At 38.9% G+C, this 12,024-nt stretch overlaps 1 protein-coding gene across 1 annotated transcript in view; it reads left to right on the plus strand.

Moving 5' to 3' along the window:
* The window catches only part of SDC2 (syndecan 2), a gene marked incomplete at its 5' end in the record, with an annotated part of 9,761 nt that extends 467 nt beyond the window's left edge, over positions 1–9,294 (plus strand). The window contains 3 exon segments of the mRNA NM_001303220.1: positions 6,800–6,933; positions 7,710–7,845; positions 9,119–9,294. Of these exon segments, the coding sequence (NP_001290149.1) occupies positions 6,800–6,933; positions 7,710–7,845; positions 9,119–9,282 (434 nt within the window).
* Positions 9,295–12,024: the final 2,730 nt, after the last annotated feature.

The raw sequence follows: 12,024 nt of genomic DNA on the forward strand, positions 1-12,024 counted from the left end.
TAAGATCTCTCTGGAGTTTAGAAGTTAGGATTAGAGAAAGCTTCCTTTTCACTTGGCATAATGCTAATTTAGCAGTCCGTGTGAAATCATAGCAGGAGCAATCTCATTTTCTCTCATATGCTTTCAGGTTCATGTAAACATTGTGTCCGTGTATTTTTTTTTGTTGTTTTTCTTTTAAATTTAGAAGTGTGAAACTGCCAAATACGTGACAGTTTTCTCTGAGGTAATTATATCCACATAGAAGCTAAATAAATTCATAAACATAACATACTGAATTCTCAGACTTAAACTCTCATTAGATGCATGTAGCTAGTTCATAATTTTTCAAAAAACTGACAGTGAAACCTCATTAATAATTTCTTTTAGAAAACCTCATTGTAGAATGTCTTTCAGACTAACTGGGAGACTCCAAGCAGTAAAATGCAGGATTGTGTGCCAGTTCTGAAAGAGGTGTTTCCTTATTGCTGTCAGTATTTGCTGAGCTGTTGTGGAAATCTCCATTATTTACCAAGTGTTACTTGCTTGTTTGTTGCTGCACATCTCGTAATCTGTTTATACATACCTCTGTGAATTTTGAAAGGTTGAGCTCTTCTTTTATAGCACCTTGTCTTTGTTACTGTTGTAACCCATAGCTTTTTGTTGTAACCCATAGGTAGATTTTTGTTTTTCCTTTTCTTTGGAGGTTCAAAGATACATAAAAATGAAGTCATCAGAGGTTTTATTTTTGGTGTCAGACAAATTCAGGCCTATTGGCCACTTGCAACTGAGTGATAATTTGTGGATTATTTTTTTAAGCCTTTCATGGGATGAATTTGGTCTTTCACTGTGATCAGAGGCTAAAACAGACCTACCTGCGCAGACTTCTCTGATGAAAAATTTTAGATTTGAGGGGAAAAAAAAGAAAAAAAAATATTCAATGGTTTCTCACAGTTCCAAGGACCATCTAAATGAAATTCTGATCTCTGAGAAAATTGCATTTTCATTCAACATCTCATTCTGTCATGTCTTCAGATGCTGGTTATTTTGTAAGCCTCAGAAAAGGAGTTAGGTTGACCGTGAACTGTGGTATGGAGAATAGTCTGTTTTCTTTTGTTTTCATCTCTCTGTGGCATTTGAGCTGTTTCTAACGTGGATGATTCAAAATGCAGTCCTTCTTTTGAAGATGAGAGTTATACAAGAGCACACTTCAGACTTCCTTCACCCATCTCAACGGAAGAAGTAGAGCCCAAAGAACAGAAACAGAATGTACCACTAGACCTCACCCACAGCAATACTTTACTTTCTCTTCTGCCTTTTCCTGTGTTCAGCCTTGAGTCATGGATAGAAGATGGAGTATATAACTCATACCAAGAAATCTGAGTACTTCATGCAGCCTTTGGCAGTCGCTCCCCCTTACCTAAGAGAAAGTAAATAAAAAAAGTCTCACTGTAGACTGAGATTGTCTAGGTGCCCCTCCAGAGATTTCACGTGACAGTACTAAAAGCTAATTCTTTTAAACAAAGAACGAAGTCTCAGCTTCAAATACTTTTCTGAGCAATGTATAACCTAATTTATTTACTTATTAAAAAAAAATAATAATCTCAAAAACAAAGCAAATCAGCAAGCTCCCTTTTCTCGTTCTCATCCTCACAGCCTACTCAAGGTACAAAGAGTCCTCTGGTTGTAGCAGTGATGAATTTTCCTCATCCTGTGTTAAATGTGTCTCTCTCTACTTGATACTCAGTGAGGTAATGTTCCTAGCTGCAAGAGACTTCCTACTCAAGTGCTTTTCTTTCTATGTAATTCTACTCTAAGCAAACAGATCCAAGATGACAACATGCTGACTCCTTTCCTTGGTATGAAAATTATTAGCTGCCACCAGGCCTATGGAGATAAACAGAAATTGTCAGCACCACTGTTACTGCCCTTGCAGGTTTGCAAGCAGCATTAACGTGGACAAATGTCAGTATAAGCATGACACGTTTTAACTGAAAATTGGCTGAGGGCTTTTTCTGAAGAGACTGAAAAAGGTGACAGTTTTCTACTTCTTTTTTCCTTTTTTTTTTTTCTTTCTTCATTTTGGCTTTGTTTCATAGCCTGTTTATTCTTTATGTACTTTCATATTAATTTACCCAACTGTTTTGTCCGAATATTTTGGTCATCAGTTTTTGATGGAGCCATGCCTGCATCCTTATGGTCACGTACTGACAGCAGGAAATCTGTAGTGAATTGAGTGTATTGTTTCCTTTTTGTAATCCCTTAATCTGAGAGGACTCTTCCAGAACTCTTTTTAGTGTACATCTTCAGACAAAGCAATAATAAAAATCATAAAATATCCCACATTGGAAGGGACCCACAGAGATAATCAAGTCCAGTTCGTCGCTCTATGCAAGACCACCCCAAATTCCAACCCCGTGTCTGAGATCTGTCCAAACGCTCCCTGAACTCCGGCACTCAGGCCGTGCCCACTGCCCTGGGCAGCCCGTTCCATGCCCACCGCCCTCTGGTGCAGACCCTGTCCCTGACCCCCACCCGCCCCTCCCCTGACGCAGCTCCATGCCGTTCCCTCGGGCCCTGTCGCTGTCACACAGAGCGGAGCTCAGCGCTGCCCCTCCGCTCCCTGTGAGGAGCTGCAGCCGCCATCAGGCCTCCCCTCAGCTTCACTGCTCTGGGCTGAGCATACCAGGGACCTCAGCTGCTGCTTCATACATCTTTCCCTGTAGGCCCTTCACCATCTTTCTTGCCATCCCTTGGATGCTCTTTAATTAGTTTCAAAGATTTCCTCCTTAGACACAGCTTGAAATGTTAGTAACTACTTCTGTTTTCAGCTCCGGCATGAAAGATCTTAACTGAACCCTGGTCTTGCAGCACGAGTATCATTATATTCAGGAAAGGCATCATCTCTATTAGATTAATCTACAAGTTCATTGGCAAAGTATCTATTTGAATCTTGTGTCTTCTGTGAAGTTACTCTTGATAGACAAGTCTATGCAATCCATGTCAGAATCTGGTGCAGATTTCTGCTTCCCCTTCTTCTCCTCTCCCTGCCTAATAATTCTCAGTGCTCCTGCCCTGGGTGACAATGCACCTGGCAGCACCCCAGGAGAGTGGCATCCTGTCTCCCAGTGTGTTTTTTCTCACTGGGTGCAAGGAATGCAGCAAGTATTCATTTCCCCACTTCCTGAGTTCCCACTTCATGTGCCTTTTGGGTTGGATTGGAGCCAGGACTTCTTCCATCCCCTTGCTACACCAGCCTTGATCATGCTTCACAACACTGACTGCCTGCTTCTCCAAGACCTTTAGCACAAAAAGCTACTTTGATATATCTTGTTTACGAGTGTGCTTTTATTGTGCTGGACACAATCTTGTACTCCAATATAGTTAAGACTCTTCCTTCTATTCTTTCTTCAAGTTTGCGTTGTTATATTTTTCCTTCCTCCTGTGAGAATTAACAGAGATAGGACATTCATGCACAGTCCCTGTTTATTTCAGCTGCAGTTCCCTGATAGAGCATTAATATGGTCATGGTGTCATCCCTGATTGTATAACACTGCTGTGTTGATGAAGAGTTGGGCTAGAAGTTTTTTATGCAAATTGGAGTGAGATAAGCCAGCTGAAAGTATTTCAGTCAGGTGTGTGCCACACTGATGACAGAAATGGAAGATGTGAGGTAGATGATGGTTCTGTGTGTACCTGCCTTTTGCCAGGCTTGCTTGTGGTGGCAGTACTTCTAGAGGAAGTTGTGCAACAGCAAACAAACATGATGCCAAAAGATAGTATGAAATGACTGTGTTTGGTAGGAAGAGTTAATCACTGGCTACTTGGCAGATTAAGAGTGCTAACTACTCTGGGTTTATACAGTAACTTAAGATGACACAGTCTTGATTTGCTGGCAAGTTTCCTCAAGCAACAGGAGTGTGAAGGGGCATCTATCTGTGCTGCTGTTATTCATGGCGCAGCTCATAGGCACATCACTATGGGCTGTTAGATATTTCCAATGCCACAGCACAATCTAGAACTACTGTGATCACTGTGAAGATAACAGTTGGAAGTCCTGAAGAAATTGCAGTGGATAAAAGATATTGTGATGGCAGGGAGATCTCAATTCTTTGCTCTCCACATGGATATGGATTTAATTACTGTGGAGTTCTTGTGGTGCTCTCACTAAGAAGACTCTATCCACTTGTAGAGTCTTAAGGCAATTAATGCCCAGCACTATCTCTAAGCTGACCAGTCCCAGAAACCTTCTAAAGAGATAGTGATTTTCGAGAGGAAAATGTGAACTCTTATACTTCCTAGTACGTTTCTTAACAATCTAGTTGGAAGCTACATTCATAACACGGTAAGATTTTTGTTTCCTAGTTGGATGTGTGGAGAGAGGGTGTTTGTTGTGGGTGGTTTTTTTTGTTTGTTTGTTTTTGGTTTTTTTTGTTTTTAACTTTTAGAGAACATGATACTGTATAAAATTTTACTCCTGTGTTCTGGAGAATGTTTTTTTGATCTCTCAATCCTGTTTACAGGAAATTCTAATAATGTTACTGTCTGTTTAGGAAGAGAAGTACCTACTCTTGTGTAGGCCCACTAATGCCAAGCAGAGGCCTGTCTAGATAAAACTAATTACAAGGCATGAGCTATGGGGATGTGTCTGAAACAGTACCTGAGTCAGACTTAGAGGACAGGAGCTTCAGTAGTTTGGGGACTGTCAGGGACTACTCTGAGACAGACAGAGGAGGTCTGTAGTGCAAGTCTAGTGGCCAGGCCAAAGGCTAGATTAGTCAACCAGTTGTTGAAATACCCAAGACCTGCATCCTCCATAACCAGAGAGGCTCAGACCTGTAAGTTTTGCTGCTTTATCAGGCGGACACTACTATTGCCTGAAGCAAAGGTGGCATTTAAAGGTTTGGATTAAATTAGATTTGTCATTTCACAGAAAGAGGAAAAAAAAAAAATGAAGTTCTTATACTCTCAAAGTCTGCTTTATCAGATCTCTAATCTGATCATCAGATTTTAATTTCCGTGACTGTGAATGTCTTGTGTAATTTGCAAAAACTTTGAAAGGTAAAGCAGGCTGAACTATCCATAGAACTCTTTATTTCTCACAGAAAGTTCTTAAGGCAAAGACAGAAAAAATGTTCCTGTTGGATATCTTTTCTCACCTGTGTTTTGCAGCAGGATTGTTTTTTTGTTTTTTTTGTTGGTTTTTTTCTTTTTTTGATCTTTGAGTCGTATTTTTGGAAACACTTGGTTCTTGTTGTGAGGTCTTTTTTGAGCAGTTGCATTGTAATTTTGGTATCTCTGGATGGTTCTCCATTATTCTATGCTGGCAGTTTTCATATGCTGCTTTTTTAATTATTTTAATTTTTCCTTTCTATCATACAGGAGTTGTCATAGTTATTGCCTTGTTAATACCCTTTCTTTCAAAGCCAGATATATATAATTCTTGATCATGAGTTCAAAGCTTGTTTTTGTGCTTCATCTTTCAGCTTGTTTTCTCTCTCTAGAAAAATAAGATAAAAGCCAGTTTGGAATGACTGAGTCATGCTGTTCTGTTGTAAAATATATTTCTATTTGTTAGGAATTACTTTTAAGAACATTTGCTAGACATATTACCCAATAGTTATTTGGGCAACTGGTGTCTGTAATGAGCAGAACACATATTGAGATTCCTGAGAAGTGGATTGATCTATTATTTTCATCTCTCAGACCTCGCAATAATTTAGTCTATTGTCTGTGTCTTCTCCCTTCTAGTATCACTAAAGGATATTTATTAGACATATCCATTATCGTATTATAAAGGAGCCTTCATACTCCAGCAGAGCTTTGAATGTGGAGGAAATGAAATGTAAGGTCTTCTGAAGGGATTTTTTTAGTTCCTACTTTAAAAAAAAAAAAAAAAAGCCTAGCATTTAAAAAGAAAAGGGCTTTTGAATTATGTGAGGTTTAAAAATATGTGAATTCCTAGTGACTGATATATAAAATAGCAGTATTTCTGTAGATGGAAGCTGCTTGGTTTTTTATACTTAAGAGTCTAATGGGTTTGCTCTAGAGAAGTGATTTTTGTTGTTGTTATTGAAACAGTTTGTCACAGGGAAAAACTGTGCATAAGTCAGATCAGCACCGAAGAAGTGTATTGACTGATTTATAGCATGTAATTAACTGGCAATCACTGAACTATAGACTGAGGATTAGTATCAGCCATATGGCTGATAACCACAGTATCAGCCACTTGCAAAACAGTACTATGCAGCAACAGATTTCCAACCCCCTTCTGCAGCTGATCCCACTGTGTCCCACATACATATGCAGACTTGGGTGCACACTCACATCTCCCTTGCAGACCCAGAAGTCTGCAAGCCCCCTCGTCTGGGCATGCAGGACCCCTACCCATATACCCTTGCTGTGTCTCCAAGGTGCTGCTCCCCATGGTGGCCATAGGAGAGCTGGAGATGATTGCTGGAACAGAGTCATACTAGCTCTAATAGCTCCGCTTCCATTCCAGAGTCGATCCCTTGTTACAGGCATTCATGCTTTTTTTCATACTTCTTTTCAGGCTTGCTCCTTCTGTTTCAAAAATGTCTTTGTAATTTCCTGATCACTGTTCAATCCAGCTGATGATTCCCTTCCTCTTTAATGGGATCAGTTGGGGTGAACATCCCCCTCGTGATTTAGGGCTCACGTTTTAGTTTTAACAGGCATTGTTTTCTAGGCCATTTGCCAAGGGTGGGCCATACAAGCACTCTACCCTCAGCGTTGTAACAAAAAGTGAAACTCTTCCAGACCTATTACAAAGTCAGTGAAATGTCATCTGTTTTGTCTTCAGGTGCTGAGGAAGATGAGGATAGCGCAGTGACAACGACGTCCAGAATAGTTCCAAAGTTACCAACAACTAGTGATGCATCTAGAGCTGAGACCACCACAGTGAAAATGCAGACCAAGATGCCTGCACAAACAAAGGTGCGTGGGTAGAGAGCAACACCGTTCCAAATAGTTCTGCTGTACCTCATTATTGCCTTGCTGTTATATATGAATTTCAAAAAAAATCTGTATATTTTTTATTAAATGTTACTGCAGCTGTTTAAATGGATACAGAGCTGTTCAGTTTTCTGTTAGAAAGTCTGTGTAATGACATCTGGATTTCTCATGAAAGAAGAGAAACGTGTAAAACATATATATATTTTTTTAATATAGAAAACAATTTCTTATAATACGTTTGAATCTGAACCATACCTTTTTTTACATCTTTCAAAGAGTTATTCAAAAGCCTTCCTTTCTGAAAGGAAAATTTTGTTTGATTTGACTGTAGATTGAATACTTCCTAGGTTCCATTTAGCGTTTCAATGTTTTCCTCTGTCACTGCAGGTAATAATTTCTCAGTTATCCTCAGCAGTGTTCTGAATATAGCATATCTTATGTGTTAATTTCAGAATTATTATTTCAGTCAGAAGCTGTAATTCCTATATACACAGGCTGTGCTTACCAGCTGATTGCTAAATATATATTTTTGGGAGCTCTTAAAACTTTGGACAGAGATTTTCATTCCATCATGATGAGGATTAGTTCCATTTTCAATATCTAGGGCAGCTTTCTGTGGTCAAAAAGCATCCCACGTGTTGCGACTGTCAATACTGTGGAGCACACCTGTGGGGCTGCCACAGTTCTGTGGCTGGCAGTGACAATGCAGATCTGTGGTGATCCTGTCTGTGAGGGTTGTTTTTCTTTCTGTGCCACAGTCACCTGAAGAAATCGATAAGGAAGAAAGACCCGATGTGGATTCCAAGAAAAAGAGCAATGAGCCAGGGGATGACACTGATGTGTTCACTGAAAAGCATTCAGAAAACCTCTTCCAGAGGACAGAAGTTCTTGCAGGTAAGGGTAGTTTGCCAAGGTCCACCACCTCACCAGAAAAAAACAAACAAACAAACAAAAAAAACATAAAAGGCATTCGCATCAAATAGCACAAACTCAACATCTGTGTTTTCATCAAATGGGTTCCTGACACATTTGTAGGGAAGTAGCTAGTTGTTTTTGATTTTGATTTGATAAGACTGAGACTGGCATCTTCTTTAATACCAAAAGCTGTTGCTAATTGATTTGACACTCATAAATTGAATACTCCCTACTGAGTATCTGGAGCTTCCACAGCTCAGAAAAGGAGTTACAATTTGGATTGATGCTTGTAGTGCAGAAAAGTATTTCACACCCACTCTCCTAGGAGCACAGCGTGGTCTGATACAGATAGAGAGGAGCTCACAGCAGGGATGGGTGAGTGGAGAGGGATGGGAGAGCACCATCATTGGGATGTAAAGGGCCCGTATCTGTGTATGACTCGGGAGGAAAAGGCTGGCTTCCAATTTTATTCCAGTGGCTTTTCTACATGTGATTCATGTGATTTTTTTCTTCTTTCCTTTCTTTCTTTTTTAATGGCTTTACAAGTATACCTTTTCCCTCTGTCCCAGGAGGGGTTGTTGGGAGCCATGGGTGGGAGTGTTAAGTCACACAGTTTTGTACTTAATCTCCCCCAGAGCACCGAAACATGAAACACCATTAATGTGCACATCAGCAGAAACACGTGGGTTTGCTCTTCTAGTCCAGCTGGAGTTGTTACTTTCTACACTCTACGTGGTGAATGTAGTGTCTCTACTACAGCTCCATGAAATGTTCTCTCCTATTACTCGTCAATAGGGAATTCAGTTAGGAGTCACTGAGTGAGCACGTGGAGAAGTAGGATAATGCATTTCTTAGCTGGTGCAACAAAGTAGTTCTTTTAAGCCTGAAAATGTCAACTGCTTGAGAATCAGTTTGAAAAGCTTTTAAATGTTAGTATTAAAAATGAATACAGCTTTACGTTCTGGCAGTATTAGCAGTTTTATTAGTCAAGTTTTGATAATTTATTTAGAACTCTGGGTTGCTGGATCACTTGCTTGCAGGTGAAATGCACTCCTAAATGATTCCCTTCATTCAAATAAACAGGCTTTCTCAGAATATATATCAGGCTGCTCATGCTCAAGACAGTTGCAGAATGGGAGCCCTTTTATGCAATTTGAAAATAATGGCATGCTCGTTGTGCAAGATGAAAAAGAGAGGTGGTTCCAGACCCATTCTTCTGGCACATTATGAATTTCTTTTTCTTTGCTTACAGCTGTTATTGCTGGCGGAGTTATTGGATTTCTGTTTGCAATCTTCCTCATCCTGCTGCTGGTATATCGCATGAGAAAGAAGGATGAAGGCAGTTACGACCTTGGTGAACGTAAACCATCTAGTGCTGCCTATCAGAAGGCACCTACTAAGGAGTTTTATGCATAAAATTCCTATTTAGTGTCTCTATTTATGAGATCACTGAACTTTTTTAAATAAAGCTTTTGCATAGAATAATGAAGATCTTTTTTTTTTTCATTAAAGAGCCATCACGGCACCTTTATGATAAAATCCCATTGTATTTAAAACTTTTCACGTATTCCTTTAAAAATGTAAAATTAAAACTTAACATTTGCAGTGTTCTGTGAATAACAGTGGCAAAGCATTATTTTATAAAAACCATTGATGTTCACCGAATCATTTTTAAAACTTTATGCATAAATATAAAATAATGAAAATGATTGTTTTATCCTATGAGTCAATGAAAGTTGTTTAATTTTTGTCAGCATGTCTCAGATTGATCTTACGAGTTAGTTTTTATTTCATTAATTTATCTGTTTCAAAAAAAAAAAAGCCTTTTTGTAGTTGTCATGGTGCAATTTGTCTTCAGATAATTCAGATAACAGTAACTTTTAGTGTAAATGTAATTTTTCAGCTATGTAAACTCTAACCTCCACTTTGTATAAATTTAAGTGTCGGAATATCAATTTTACACTTTGCATTGTTTCTCAGCGTACCTGTAGCTTCAGTGAGATTTGTAACAGCAAATTAATGTGTAAAATTGGATTATTACTACAAACTGTATAGTCGTGTTCTTACTAAAATCTCCTGTAAGGAAGATTTGAAGTAAGCTACTGACAAACCTAAGCAAACCCAAAGACTCTAACAGTATTTTGAGAAGTTGCTGCAGATTTCTATGGCCACTGTATTTGTTAATTGCAATTTGAAGGTACACGTAGGGGTTTAAATTTTTGTTCTTTAAAAATGCATTTAAGTTGTAAACGTCTTTTAAAGCCTTTGAAGTGCCTATGATTATATGTAACTTGTCGCAGACTGGTGTTAATGAGTATATAACAGTAAAAGAAAATGTTGGTATTTTATAAGCACAGACAATTCTAATGGTAACTTTTGTAGTCTTACATGGATAGACGTAATTGTAATTTGGGAACATAAACACTACTGAATAAATCATGTGGCCTAATACTGAAAATTCCATTGTGATATACTTTTGTACGTTTTCCGTTCTATGTCTGCAGTGGTTATGTTTTAATGTCACCACGTTCGTCGAGTAGGTCTTCAAAATCCACCCGAAACCAAACCAAAAAGGCTGTTGATAAGGCTGATCCTCAGACCAGATTTACTGCTGAAGCGGCAGAGAAAGCCTGGAATGTATAAGCGTTACATCTGGTGCACGAGTCATGAGTCATTTGGCCTTTGTGTTATATTTAATGGCAGTATTGACACAGACCTGTTCTTCCTGCAAATGTTGCTTTCAGTACTGTAAAATCCAAAGGAGTACCTGGTTTCATTTATTGTGTATATCAGTTCTTGATTTGTTGTTTCTTTTTTTTTTCCCTGGCCTTTTGGAGACATTTGTTTTATTCTGCTCGGACTCCAGCAGAAGAGTTGAGACGAGTGGAACATCTTCATAAGAGAAGAAAGAAATATTCCAAGTAGAAGATAAAAGGCTCTGTTACTTAGATCGCAGATAGGTGTCGGAGAGAGGGACATGTGGAGAAGACGATAGTCTGCCTCCCTATATTACGCTTTGTCACAGACAAGTGGCTTCGTCTTCTGCTCTGTTAACCTCCGCTCTTTTGATTTTGAAATTTCCAGAGTTAGATGTTCAGGATGTCAAGCTGAACTGCTTCTCATTCTCAGAAATGGCAACGTGTTGTAAATAAGAGCTGCGAGCTCTTCAGATAAGAGTTGCGTCACTTGTATTTGTCGCTGTCCCAAGTTCAGTGGTCATTTAGAAACAAACAAATGCTATCCTGTGCTAAAATATTTAATATATTGCTTTTTAAATTACTTATACTTACTGGCAAGTTTTTCAAAGCCATACAAGTTCAACAAGTAAAAACAGGGTAAGAATTTAACAGGTATATCTTATTGTGCAATATTTAGTGAAATTCAATTAGTAAAATAACTGCTTGAAATAACTGTGCCAAGAAAAGAAAATTTCTGGCAAATGCTGTGCCACTGCTGTAAAATAAAGCATTTGTTAAAGTGCCAAAATAAAGTCTACCATGCCTAAACTAATACTTTATTTGTACAGTCTGACATCCAGTTTTTTGAAGCCCACTTTGCTTAAGGTAGTAGATTTGAATTTTCTTTTAGGCTACAATGAATATTGCTGGAAATATATCCATAAATATTTAACACCAGATAAAATGTCTCCTTCTCTGTAAGCAAATTGATATTAAGAAGCTGTTTTCATCTATACATTTCAGATTCCTCCTCTACACCTAACATCCAGGACACTTTAGCCAACACAGACATCTGTTGTAATTACACAGGCTGTCAAATATTATGCTTGCCTGGTTCCTCCTGCATCTGCTAACAAGCAGAAGGAATGGTAAAGTTGCAGCTCTGTTTCACCACTCATATATTTTTTTTTTTCTCTCCTGCACATCCATTATCCTCTCTGTTACGTTATAATCTGAGTTATAAACATTGATTCAGTTTTATCAGTCTAAAAACTCAGCTGATGTAGACAGCCCTCTTCCCGCAATGCTACTCAGAAGAAATGGGCAGCTGAATGTGCTTCTCTTACACCGAGACTTCCTAGCGTTGGTTGGGCTCCAGTTCTGCTTCCCTTTTGTTCTCCCCTTCCTGGATGCATTTCTGGCAATGCTCTGGCTGCGAGAAGGTGTTGCTGGGCAGCTGTGGTCCCATGCCAGGCTGCGG

The sequence above is a fragment of the Meleagris gallopavo genome, chromosome 3 (genome assembly GCF_000146605.3).
Source record: "Meleagris gallopavo isolate NT-WF06-2002-E0010 breed Aviagen turkey brand Nicholas breeding stock chromosome 3, Turkey_5.1, whole genome shotgun sequence".
NCBI lineage: Eukaryota > Metazoa > Chordata > Aves > Galliformes > Phasianidae > Meleagris > Meleagris gallopavo.